General features: G+C 42.7%; 1 protein-coding gene across 3 annotated transcripts in view; it reads left to right on the top strand.

Annotated features, from left to right (window-relative positions):
- The first annotated feature begins 787 nt into the window (after positions 1–787).
- Positions 788–11,201, top strand: part of PBX3 (PBX homeobox 3) — a 233,115-nt gene continuing 222,701 nt past the window's right edge. The window contains exons 1-2 of one of the 3 annotated variants that reach the window (XM_032635351.1): positions 788–1,086; positions 2,029–2,102. In XM_032635351.1, the coding sequence (XP_032491242.1) occupies positions 887–1,086; positions 2,029–2,102 (274 nt within the window). In that variant the 5' untranslated portion in view covers positions 788–886. Of the gene's footprint in view, positions 1,087–1,621; positions 1,772–2,028; positions 2,103–11,201 lie in introns of those variants that run through there. The other 2 variants (XM_032635349.1, XM_032635350.1) reach the window with 2 other exon arrangements.

The following is an 11,201-nucleotide window of genomic DNA, read 5'->3' as shown; positions in this document are numbered from 1 at the left end:
GCGGCGGGAGGCGCAAGGCCCAATGAGCGCGCGCACCGCCCCCGGGGGCGGGGCGTGCAGAGCACTCCCCCGCCCTCCCGCTTGCCCCCGCCCCTCCCCCCGGGCGCTGGGGCCGCAGTGAGTGAGTGGCACTGGCAGCCTGTCAATCCCTCAGCCGAGCGGCCTTCGAGCCCGGTCCGCTGGCAGGGTGCGCGGCTCCGGCTGTGGCGGCGGCGACTTCTTCCGCCCCATCAATCTGCTGTCCGCTCCGCGCACTGCCCGCCGGGGCCCTCCATCGGGCTTCGCGTACCCGCAGCGCCAGTCCGCCCGCTCCCAAACTTTCCTCCTCCGCTCCCCTCGGCCCGCCCGCCGGCCTTCTGCGCCGCCGCCCGCCGCCGCCGCTCCCTCCCCCGGGGCCGCTGGGGCTCGGATCCCGCCCGGCCGAGGCGGCGGCGGCGGCGGCGGCCGAGGGAAGGGAGTGCGCAGACTGGCGCGGGGGGCGGCGGGCGTCCCGGCAACTCGGCTGGCGCTGAGGAGCAAGTTGAGCGGGGCTACCCGGCGGGGCGCGCGGCGGCGAGGAGGCGGCGCGGCGGCCGCGTGAGGGCAGCGGGCGCCGCTGCCTCCGCCTCCGCCACCGACGCGGAGCCCGGCGCTTCCGCCCGCCGCTTCTCCTCAGCCTCGGCGGCGGCGGAAGCCACACCGGGCGCCCGTCCGCACCGCCTCAGCCGCGGGCCCCGCCGGCCGGGCGGCCCCCTCCCCGCGCGGGCGGGGAGCGCGCGGCCGCCTCCCCCTCCCCCTCCCCCTCTTTCTTCTCCTCCCTCGTCGCCGCCGCCGCCGCCGCCGCCGCCGCCTCAGCCTTCGCCTCGGCCGCCGCCGCCGCCGCCCGCTCCCGCCCGCGCGCGGCGGGATGGACGATCAATCCAGGATGCTGCAGACTCTGGCCGGGGTGAACCTGGCGGGCCACTCGGTGCAGGGGGGCATGGCCCTGCCGCCTCCCCCGCACGGCCACGAAGGGGCGGACGGCGACGGCAGGAAGCAGGACATCGGCGACATCCTCCACCAGATCATGACCATCACCGACCAGAGCTTGGACGAGGCGCAAGCAAAGTTGGTGTCGTCTCATTAAGCATCTTTTGTGTGTGTGCGGGAGCCGGGCCCGCGGCACAGTCGGGGCCGGGGTGGCGCCCGGGCCGGGTCCTCAGCCCGGGGCGGGGAACTTTCTCCGAAAACAGGCCGCCGGCCCGGGCCTCGGGGGGACTTGCCCTGGCGTTCCTCGACGCGGGTGGGAGTCGGCAAAGTTGCTCTCGGGGCGCGGGACGGACTTCGTGCCGCGTGGATTCTGTGGGTGTCTCTCACCCGCCCCCCTAGTCAGGCCCTCTGGCAGCCCGGCCCCCTCGCACGGATTCAAACCTCCCGCCTGGACCCGGGTGCACGCCGCCGCGAGCGGGCCCCGGGCCGCACTTGAGGGAAGTGCAACTTTCTTCTCGGCCCAGGGTCCCAGCGCCCGGCTCCGCTTGGCCGCGGGACGACCTCGCCGTGCGGGCGGCCGCCCCAGCCTGGGCGCTGGGCGATGGGCGGTTCCCCGGCGGGTCCGGGCGCGGGCGGCCAAGTTCTCGGGAAGGGAGGGCCGCCTCGCAAACTTTGCCGAGCTGTCACCGCCCGCTGGCCGCAGCCGGCCGGTCGCCCGCGCAGCGCCCGCTCCCCCGGCGGAGGGCGGACGCAGGAGCCCCTCCACGCCGTCGCCTCCCGCGGGTCGCCGCCGTCTGCCCCCGGATCGCGGCTCCCCGAGCAGGTTCGCGTCCCGCGGTGGCCGAGACTGCTGACTGCTAGGCAGATGGGTCGCGCTTCGTGCGGGCTGGAGCTTTAGCCGCCGGAGGTTGTCGGCTGTCGCTAACTAGTCAACTTGAGTTTCGGTTGGCTTGCGGTGGTTCAAAAGAGCCTTCCAAAACAGGGGGCCGGAATTAAATATTGGGTCTAACTTAAAGGAAGGCGCCATATTATTCCATAGGTGATGCTAATACCTTTGTGTTTTGCTATTTGTTTTTTAAGGAAACATGCCCTGAACTGTCACAGAATGAAACCCGCTCTCTTCAGCGTCCTGTGTGAGATCAAAGAGAAAACAGGTAAGACGCTGCGCCCCGCAATGGGCCCGGAGACCCCCGAGGTGGGGTCCGAGCTACTCCTTCGACTCTCCAGTTGAGAGCTGCTGCTTTTGGGCACCGCCATCTTTGATCATTCTTTCCTTCCCACCTCTTGATCGTGAGAAAAAACTGCAATAAATCTGGAGTCGATTTCTTAATTCCGCTCCTTGTGTAAAATGAAGTGTAGATGCGGACGGGTCTGGGTCGCAGTCCCCAGGCGGCCACCCCTGGCTGCAGGCGGGGAGAGGGCCGGGAGCGCCTGCCACCCTTTCCTGCTCCTTTCGCCTTGTTTGTATGTCAGTTTTTAAAAGGAGCAACGGGAGACTGGATGCCAGGGACCGAGACCCGGGGAGAAGCATATTCCGAACTTTGTTTTACGTAGCCTTAAGCTTCGGTTCCACAGATAGAAGAATAGATGCAATTGAACAGACCCCAGTAGCATGTTTGAATTAGTGTTTTAGTTGGGAATACTACTTTTAAGAAGCGGGAAGGGTAATGATATGTTTAGGCATATACAGTGTATTTATTACATCTATTAATACTTTTATTAAATTTTATGTTTAAAGCCATTACATTGTAAGCATACTTAATATATTTTATGAAGTAGAAAAAGGTCCACAGGTGCAGGTTGAGCAATTTTTGAAGTGTTCAAGGCAGGGAATATATGAGGAGACAGCTTTTACAGAAGTGCTGGAATGAAAACTACAAATACATATTAGACAAATTTCTGACAATTCATTTCAACTTAGTTTCCTTGTTAGACTTTTTAAAATTGAAGATATTTTAGTCTTGAGGTGATAGTAGCGACTCAAGTGGAATTAGAGATTTAATCTAGATGTTTTAGGTCCTATTTGGCGTTATCTTCCCTGTATATGGTGAACAAGTTGTGTGTGTGTGTGTGTGTGTGTGTGTGTGTGTGTGTGTGTGTGTGTATATGTATGTATGCTGGGTATACAGTATTATAAAGTTGCCATTTTTTAAGTTGGCAAGAGAAAAGAAGAGAAAGTTAAAGTCTAGGCTATAGCAGTGTTTAAGTGGAGATATTTAAAAGGTTAAATGTGATTGTGTTTAAACTGAGTGTACAAATAATAGCACACTGTATATAATTGTTAGTTGGTAGGAGAGTTGCCCTCCTTTTAAACAGATTTTTCACCCTGCAATTCTATTCTGATCCTAAAAGTAATCAATAAAAGGTGAGGGGTTATTGCTGTGTATTAAAATATATGCTAAAACCATAATTAACAACAAATATTGAGAGCTTTAAAGAGTGCTTTTCCTGCTTTTCGTTCACATAGTATGCATGGTTTCTTAATGTTGAGTGATTGTTTTTAAGATGTATTTTACATTTTGAAAACCACAGGCATTTAAAATTACTAACTTTTACTCTGTTGATTTTTAGCTACCTTTGGAAAGCATTGTGATTTAAAACATAGCTAATTTTTATCTGACTATAAAATGAGACATCAAGCATTAAATCTTGAAGATTCTTAGTTTAGAAGCCTAAAAGTGCGTAATTCTCAGTAAATTATGTTGCTTAATGTCCAAGGGTTTTCTTGCTATCAGGGCTCCACTTCAGTTTCTGCTGACAGCTAAGCACTGGGGTATTGACTATGTTGTGAATATTAAGATTGATTCAACTTTATACGGCTTTATGTTACTCGAAGAGGGGATTGATGTCCCTCCCCTCTCACCCCCTCCTCATGATTTGTATTTATTATTTTGCCTATTTAAAGTTTTGGCCTAGCTAGCTTGAGAACCAAACCCAGCAAACTGCTTTTCTTGTTTAGACGTTTAGCAGCAGGCAGAATTCAATTAGGAAGCGTAAGTCCTCTAGTTGCTTATTTGCACAAGACTTAAATTACACCATTCTGAAAGGAAAGTATAGTCAACCTCATGTCAAAGGTGAGTTACAAAAAAGAAACAAGCCTTTTCAGAGTCTGGGATTACTGGCAGAGAGAGCTTTGGCAGGGCGCTTGCTGTTTAAGAAGCAAGAGGTAGCTGACAAAAGAAATTTTTGTGTTTTGAAAATTGTTTGTGAGGCTTTCAGTGATAACTTGTAAATTAGATCCTCTTATGGTGCTTTGGCCAGCGGATCCAAGTTTGCACGTTATCTCTTTTGTAAAAGCCAACAGCCGACAAAGAGTAAAGGCGGCTGTCTTGGGCAGAGGCATCTTCCTGCCAGCCTCTCTGAGCTCAAGAGGGACGGGATTTAAGTACTGAATGATTGATGGGGGTGAAGCTCTTTCTCTGCTTTCCTTTCTCCCCTGCTACCCATAGCTCCACCTCACTCCAAAACTAGTCTTAGAAGGAGACAGGGACGCTGGGCTCAGAATCCTTGATTTGAAATAAAACAGCTGTGTAGACATTAGTGTTACCGAAGCAAAGAAACTGGGACAGCAAATTCCAGGCCTCCCCCCACACCCCCAATCTGTTCCCACAGTCATGCTTTGGAAACAGTGAACTTATAAAATAAGCATTGTAGGATATAATGTATATTGCATAATGCTTTTTAAAAAATCATTTTATTAAATCTAATAACATAGTATCCAAAGATTAATTCTCTATAACCTAGAGAAAGTTTACCTAGTCATTTGTAATAGAAACTGGGAACATTACGTGATGACTCTGTCCTGCACAATAGAGGGGTAAGGGGTTGACTAGTGGGGAGATGGGGGGTAAAGCTGTCCTTTCAGTGGATAATGTCATTTCAGTTATGCTTTTTCTAAAATAAGACAGAATCATTAAAAAATAATCCACGTATTTGTAGATCTGCCCAGTAGATTTTGAGGTTTCTGATCAGGCAGTGAGCACTGCAAGTTCTGATGCACATGAGGGATTTAGTTTGGAAAACGTCTTTTTTCCCTTCTACCAAATAAGAAAAGGTGTTTTCCCTTCTGACATATAAATGAGTAATCTACCACAATTATATTTTTTTCTTGTTCAGAGGTAGGAAAAGTATACTATGAGATGCTTGCTTTTTCTTGAAAATGTGTTCTTTCATAAAATTTATCATACAGTTATTTTGGGGCAGAAATATCTGTCATTGTTGAATTTTGGTTTTTATGCATTTTGAAAGCACCTGAAAGTTACAGGCTTTAAAACAAGATATTTGTCCATTTTAAACTAAGTAAGCAACCAGTGAGGTAATTGTTGATATGTTAAGATTTCTTTCTCTCTCTCTTTTATTTTAGCCATATTTTACCATCTATCTATCATTAAATATCCGTGATGCTATGAGGTCTCCTCATCTACATACTTCTTTGGGGGCATTCCCTCACATCTTTCTGGCCACCTTAATCTTGATTGTTGAAGTACCTTGTGAGAGGATTCCATCCTCATAAATCTGTCTTCTTTCCAAAGCCCTTAATTATGAGAGTTTGAATGAAGGAAATGGCTCTTTTTGAGAAAAAAATGTATTTAAAAAAATTTAAAATGAAAGTTCAACAGTATATAATCTGAGTCATATTGTTAAAAAACGTTGTGTATTAAAAAAAAAAATCAACATAACCTTTTCCTTTCTAAACGGTAGGTTAAAATACTCCACATTGATAGCTGCCAACCAAACTCTGATTTATTGCCACCACAAACCCTAAATAGCATTCATTTACTAGTAATGTCTAATGGCATACATGATGGTTTGCCAGATTTGTGGCCTTTGTGAGGCTTATAAGCAGGACTGACTTGGGAAGATCATAAAACTTAATGAACTTCTCTACTGCAGGAGGTGTCCGCAGGGGAAGAGAAAGGCCTGCTTGCCTGGTTGGACTGGTTGAAGTATTTTTTATGTTTAAGGAGAAGAAGGAAATTACTATTAAAAATGCTTTCCTTTTAAAGGAACCCTCCCTAGAAAGAGTCATAAGGATTTTACATATCAAAACTGGATCAAGAAGGTAGCTTATGAGTTTTTATATGCACTTAGAATATGATATATATGATTAAACCTTTTATCTTTACTGCTGTAAGTGTGACTAGCTTTCACAGGGGTAAGGCAAGTACTCTCAGTCAACACCTCTCTATTTAATTCTGACTCTAAAGGTTTAGAGACTCATGGTGTCTTTCTGGTCTGTTTTATTTTAATGCTTCAATATAAAAATTTGTTCATTTTTCTTCTTCAGTGCCATGTAATTCTTCAATTCCCAGTGTATAAAACCCAAATATTCCATCAAGTGAAAATTTAACAAGAAAGGTGAAAACTGTTATATGTGAGTCTAAATGTTATATATGTTGCATACATTCTTTTAATTTGCTCTTGAGATACTTCCAATATAGTTATCATTATTTGTTCCAAAGTTTTAAAAACAAATGCACTGTTCCATACATGATTCATTTTTGTGAACTTATTTTCTAGTTTTAAAAAACTTTCTATTATGAACAACTTCAAATGTAAAATATACATAGAGAAGAGAAACTTGAATCCCCATGAACTCATTGCCCACCTTCAGCAGTTAGCAACACTTGGCCAATCTTGTGTTCTCTGTAACTCCTACCCTTTCAAAATTATTTTGAAGCAAATTTTAATGGACCTTTAACGATGTAAATTTCATATCAGTTTTAGGCATTATGGCTTGTTTACACTGGAAATATTAAATGCTTTAATGGGAAAAAATACAAAGTTTATCTTGGAAATGTCATAAATTGTATTGCTTTATTACAAATTTTTCCTCAGAGCAGTTTAAGAATATTTTTTGTTTTCTATTTTTATGGATTTGTTTAACTTACTGGAGCTTTTTAAGGAAATTTTGAGGGAGGATGTAAAAGAGTGATGTTTTTCTAACTTTCTTTACTCTTCCTCTCCCATCCTTAGAAGACAATACATGTAATACGTTCATAGACAACTTAGAAAAAAAAAATCTTACTTCTCTACTGGTTTGGAACTTCATGATCTAAGGTATCAAGCAGGTATTATCTTTAAAGTATGGACCTGTCTTCCAACCCTTTTTTTTTTTTCCCCAGTAAAAGGATATTGAACCCTATTGTCAATACTAACTTGATCTGTGCAAGTAATTCTTTCATGCCTCAGTTTTAGTGGACTTCATTTTATTATAGATTTGTGTAGTTCTGGTTTTTATTTGGGACTTTACTATGTTATTTTATTATACTAATTTACATAATTTTATTCTGAATCAGAAGTATATTAATACAGTGGCAAAGGAAGCCTTGCCTTGCCTCAAAGAACACATTGGTTCACTGGCTTTCATAAGATATATGTGTGTATATCTTTCATGTTAGGATCCTTTTCCTTTTAATTAATTTTGCTTATACTTTTAGATTTCTGTTTACAAATTTTGTAAATGGCTACTTCCAAGACATTTAAGTTTAATGTTTTATTTGAATTATGTATATTTTGATAGTCTATGGTGGCATTGTGTAGGATGAAGTTCCATGAAGTATGGCTATGAAGAATGAAAACCACATTTCATGAACCACACCCTAAATCAGTCATCGCTTTATTTTGTACTCATACCACTGAGGTATCTATTCAGAATAAATACTTAACGCATCAGCACCAAACACATCAAGTTAAATAAGGATTTTTATATTATTTTTCCTCTATGTACACGTGAACAACTTTAGGTATTTATTACTTCAGTATTGACACTATGAGAATTATGTTTTATTTGTTTTCTCAGCAGTCTTGTGTTTTAGCCATTTATCAGTGTGATCAGCATGATTTAGGTAGTAACTAACAAAGCTTGCACACCCCCCTCCCATGTTGACCTTTTCAAGCATTTGCTCTACTTCAGTAGGCCATTTGAGTCTTTACGTATGAAGAGAGTAAATAATTTATATCACTATGTAGTGTGAATTGGTCAAAGTTTTTTAGATCTGGCTAAAAGATTTTTTACAAAGTTATAGAAGTTAATCAAACACACAAATTGCTATCCACAGCTATGTGATAGTGTTATATTTAGCAAATAAATTAGCAGGAAATGCTTGAATGAGCCTCTGGAAGAAACCCCATCTTTTTATATACGTTTAGACACAGAACATATTTGAAAATAAATTTCATTAATCTTCAACACTTGATTCTAATTACCCCCTTTGTAGGCAGAATAGTAACCAGAATCTCTTCTTTATTGTTATTTTTAAAATAGGCATATTCCATAAATATAAGATGTTTGTAGTTTTTGATAGTAACAGTAGTTTGCTTTGGTACTAAATTTGAGTGTATGTCTAGTAAAAAAAAATTGGTGTGATAGGATGTGTTAAGTTGAATTGACATAGCATTTTTTTTTTTTAACTGACTATATCTACGTGATAGTAACTCATTTGGACTGAAAACATTAAAAAGTAATTATGGATAAAAATCATTGTTAAAAGTTTTGTACTTGTTTTCTTCAATTTAAGTGCTTTACAAATGTTAAGCTGTTTTGAACAATAACCCTTTTTGTGTGATCATATTAATGAGAACTTGGTATACAATGTATCCTTTTAATGCCGTTGTTTCCTCACAATGTTTAAACCATTATTTGGGAGACTCAACATATGTTATGGCAAAATGATTTTTTGTTTTGTTTTGTTTTATGTGATACATCAGTTTTCAAAGCATATTTCTTATGCATCACAGTCCAGCAGGTGGCTTTTTACATTAAAAAATTAATAAATTTAAAAATCCCATAAAAATTTATTTCAAACTCAAATTAACTGAGAATGTCAACATTTTCTCTGTTTCTATATTAACATTTATACTAGAACAAATGGTTGCATATAGAAATTATCTGCAACATAATCTAAATTAAGATTCTAAGCAGGCATTACAGATGCTGGTAACTTCGGCAATTATCATTTTGTTTGGTGAACAGTAGTAAAACAGTGTGCGGTAAAAGTGTTTAGAGAGAGAGGATAACTAAATTGAACAGTTTTGCAATGCAAAGTGGTTTGTGGTGTTTTTGAGGATTTCTTGGCTCTCTCTTAACTGCTATTGTGAGCCTGGAGCAGATTTCCCCATTGCTAATGCCCTAGAAGTATTAATTCACTTTGATATGCTAATTAGAGGGCATTATGCAAGAAATGAGATTAAGTGGCAGCATGAAGCCATTTGCCTGTCAGTAAATTGAGAGCTTTAGCATCAGGAGGAGCTTTGTGTGTTTTTTTTTTTTTTTAAGTTTCTCTTGGTTTTGCATATAAATAAAATTGATTGAAAGGTCTCTAGAAGCTTCTAGAACATTGGTGGATTTCCCCTCCATGATTATTTAGATGTAATATTAAAGTATTTTTCTGCATATTAACTGACCTAACTGGGGATAACAAATACGAAGTTTTCATTGTGTTCTCTATATATGAAAGTATACTAAGAACTTTGTGTCATCTAGTCTTTTTTTTCTAAAGCCCAATTTCAGCAGAATGGCTAGTGAACTGTTATCACTTCTTTTCAGAAGTGTAAACTTGTATGTGTGCTTATGCACCCATGTCTTCAGTATAAACTGAACTTCATAAGAATATTTTCTTCATTGGAAAGGATGAAGAAGTTGTTGAATGGGGCTTCAGGAAACTATATTAAATGAGCATTAAGACTCTGACTTAAGTACCTAATTCTAATTGCTGGGAAGAATTAGAATTACTTTTAAATTCTGCCCTTTACACAACCTGTGGAATTTACATTTCAGCATATATCTCTTGTGTTAAGATTACTATATTATTTGATTTTCGTGTTGAAGATGGAGTTTCATACTTGATTCTGATTTTGCTTTTGCGGTTTAAGCCAGGCCTTTGATTTTCTCTCTATAAAACTACTATGTGATTTCCTATATATTGTGGGGAAATGCATGAGTGAATGCTGGGTTAGGAGTGGTGGATGGGGAGGAGGACAGAACTCTGGGCCTGTGAAAAAATTAAGGTTTCCTCAAATATGGAACTTCTACCTGTGTAAACCATGCTAGGGATAGAATTTCCAGACCCAGGCTTAACTACAATCTGAGGTATGGTTAGACAGGAGAGGGTTTGGATCAAGCATTCAGATTGAGGCTTGCTTCTAGCGTCTGAATTCCACCACTGTAGCTGTGCCTCTAGACCCAACAAACCATAACTCCTCTTCAGAGCCGTATGGATTATTTAGTCACCACAGCTGCCATGCATACATACTACCAAGGCTGGCATCTCCTCCGAGTGCATGTATGGTGCTTGTTAATGTTAGTGGGAGTCAGGAATGTGCACACAGAGGGGGATGAGAGTCTCTCCTGAGACAAGAGTGCTGATTGTATTTCTTAGTGAAGAGGACTTAGTGTACCTACACATTAGCTGCTCTTCTAAATGAAATACTTGGTTGCTTTAAATTGTCATTCCCTTCTCAGACTCCCTTCACTAGTTAAATCAATGAGTCTTCATTAGTCTCTGATTACTTGCAAAATTTCATTTGAAACATATGAAGTTATTTTTCCTTTTTTTTTCTTCTTGCGGTACGCGGGCCTCTCACCGCTGTGGCCTCTCCCGTTGAGGAGCACAGGCTCCGGACGCGCAGGCTCAGCAGCCATGGCTCACGGGCCCAGCCGCTCCGCGGCATGTGGGATCTTCCCAGACCGGGGCACGAACCCGTGTCCCCTGCATCGGCAGGTGGACTCTCAACCACTGCGCCACCAGGGAAGCCCTGAAGTTATTTTTGATTGAAATGGGAACAAAAAGCTTTTGAAACTGCATATTATTATTTTTTAAATGAAAAGTTACTACTAGCTTTCAGATGTACTGAGCCTTTGTAAATAGGAATTTATAGTGGAATTATGGGAGGGACTTTTGAAATACTTGAGTGGCGTTTGATGGGGGAAATCACAGCATTTAAAGAAATATATATATATGTGAAATGGCAAGCTCATATGTGCACATTATGTAGAAACCTTTACTATCCAAGTGCCCTCAAATGAGGAAGAATTGACTTAGGTGGTCTCATAAGTTTCTTTCTTTTCTCCTCTCTTCTTTAAAAACAAAACAAAACAAAACAAACCCTAAGGATGAAGGTAGTTGGAATTCATAGTCAGATATATCATTTTCAACTTGGAATAGGAACTAGAACAGGAAATTGATTTTATATTTATTGTGAAAGCAAGAACTCTGCCACCGACTGACAGCCATCCATGTTTTAGTTTTGTG

The sequence above is a fragment of the Phocoena sinus genome, chromosome 6 (genome assembly GCF_008692025.1).
Source record: "Phocoena sinus isolate mPhoSin1 chromosome 6, mPhoSin1.pri, whole genome shotgun sequence".
Taxonomy (NCBI): Eukaryota; Metazoa; Chordata; class Mammalia; order Artiodactyla; family Phocoenidae; genus Phocoena; species Phocoena sinus.
The sequence above is the reverse complement of the archived record's forward strand: the minus strand, read 5'-3'. Positions and strand labels throughout refer to the sequence as shown.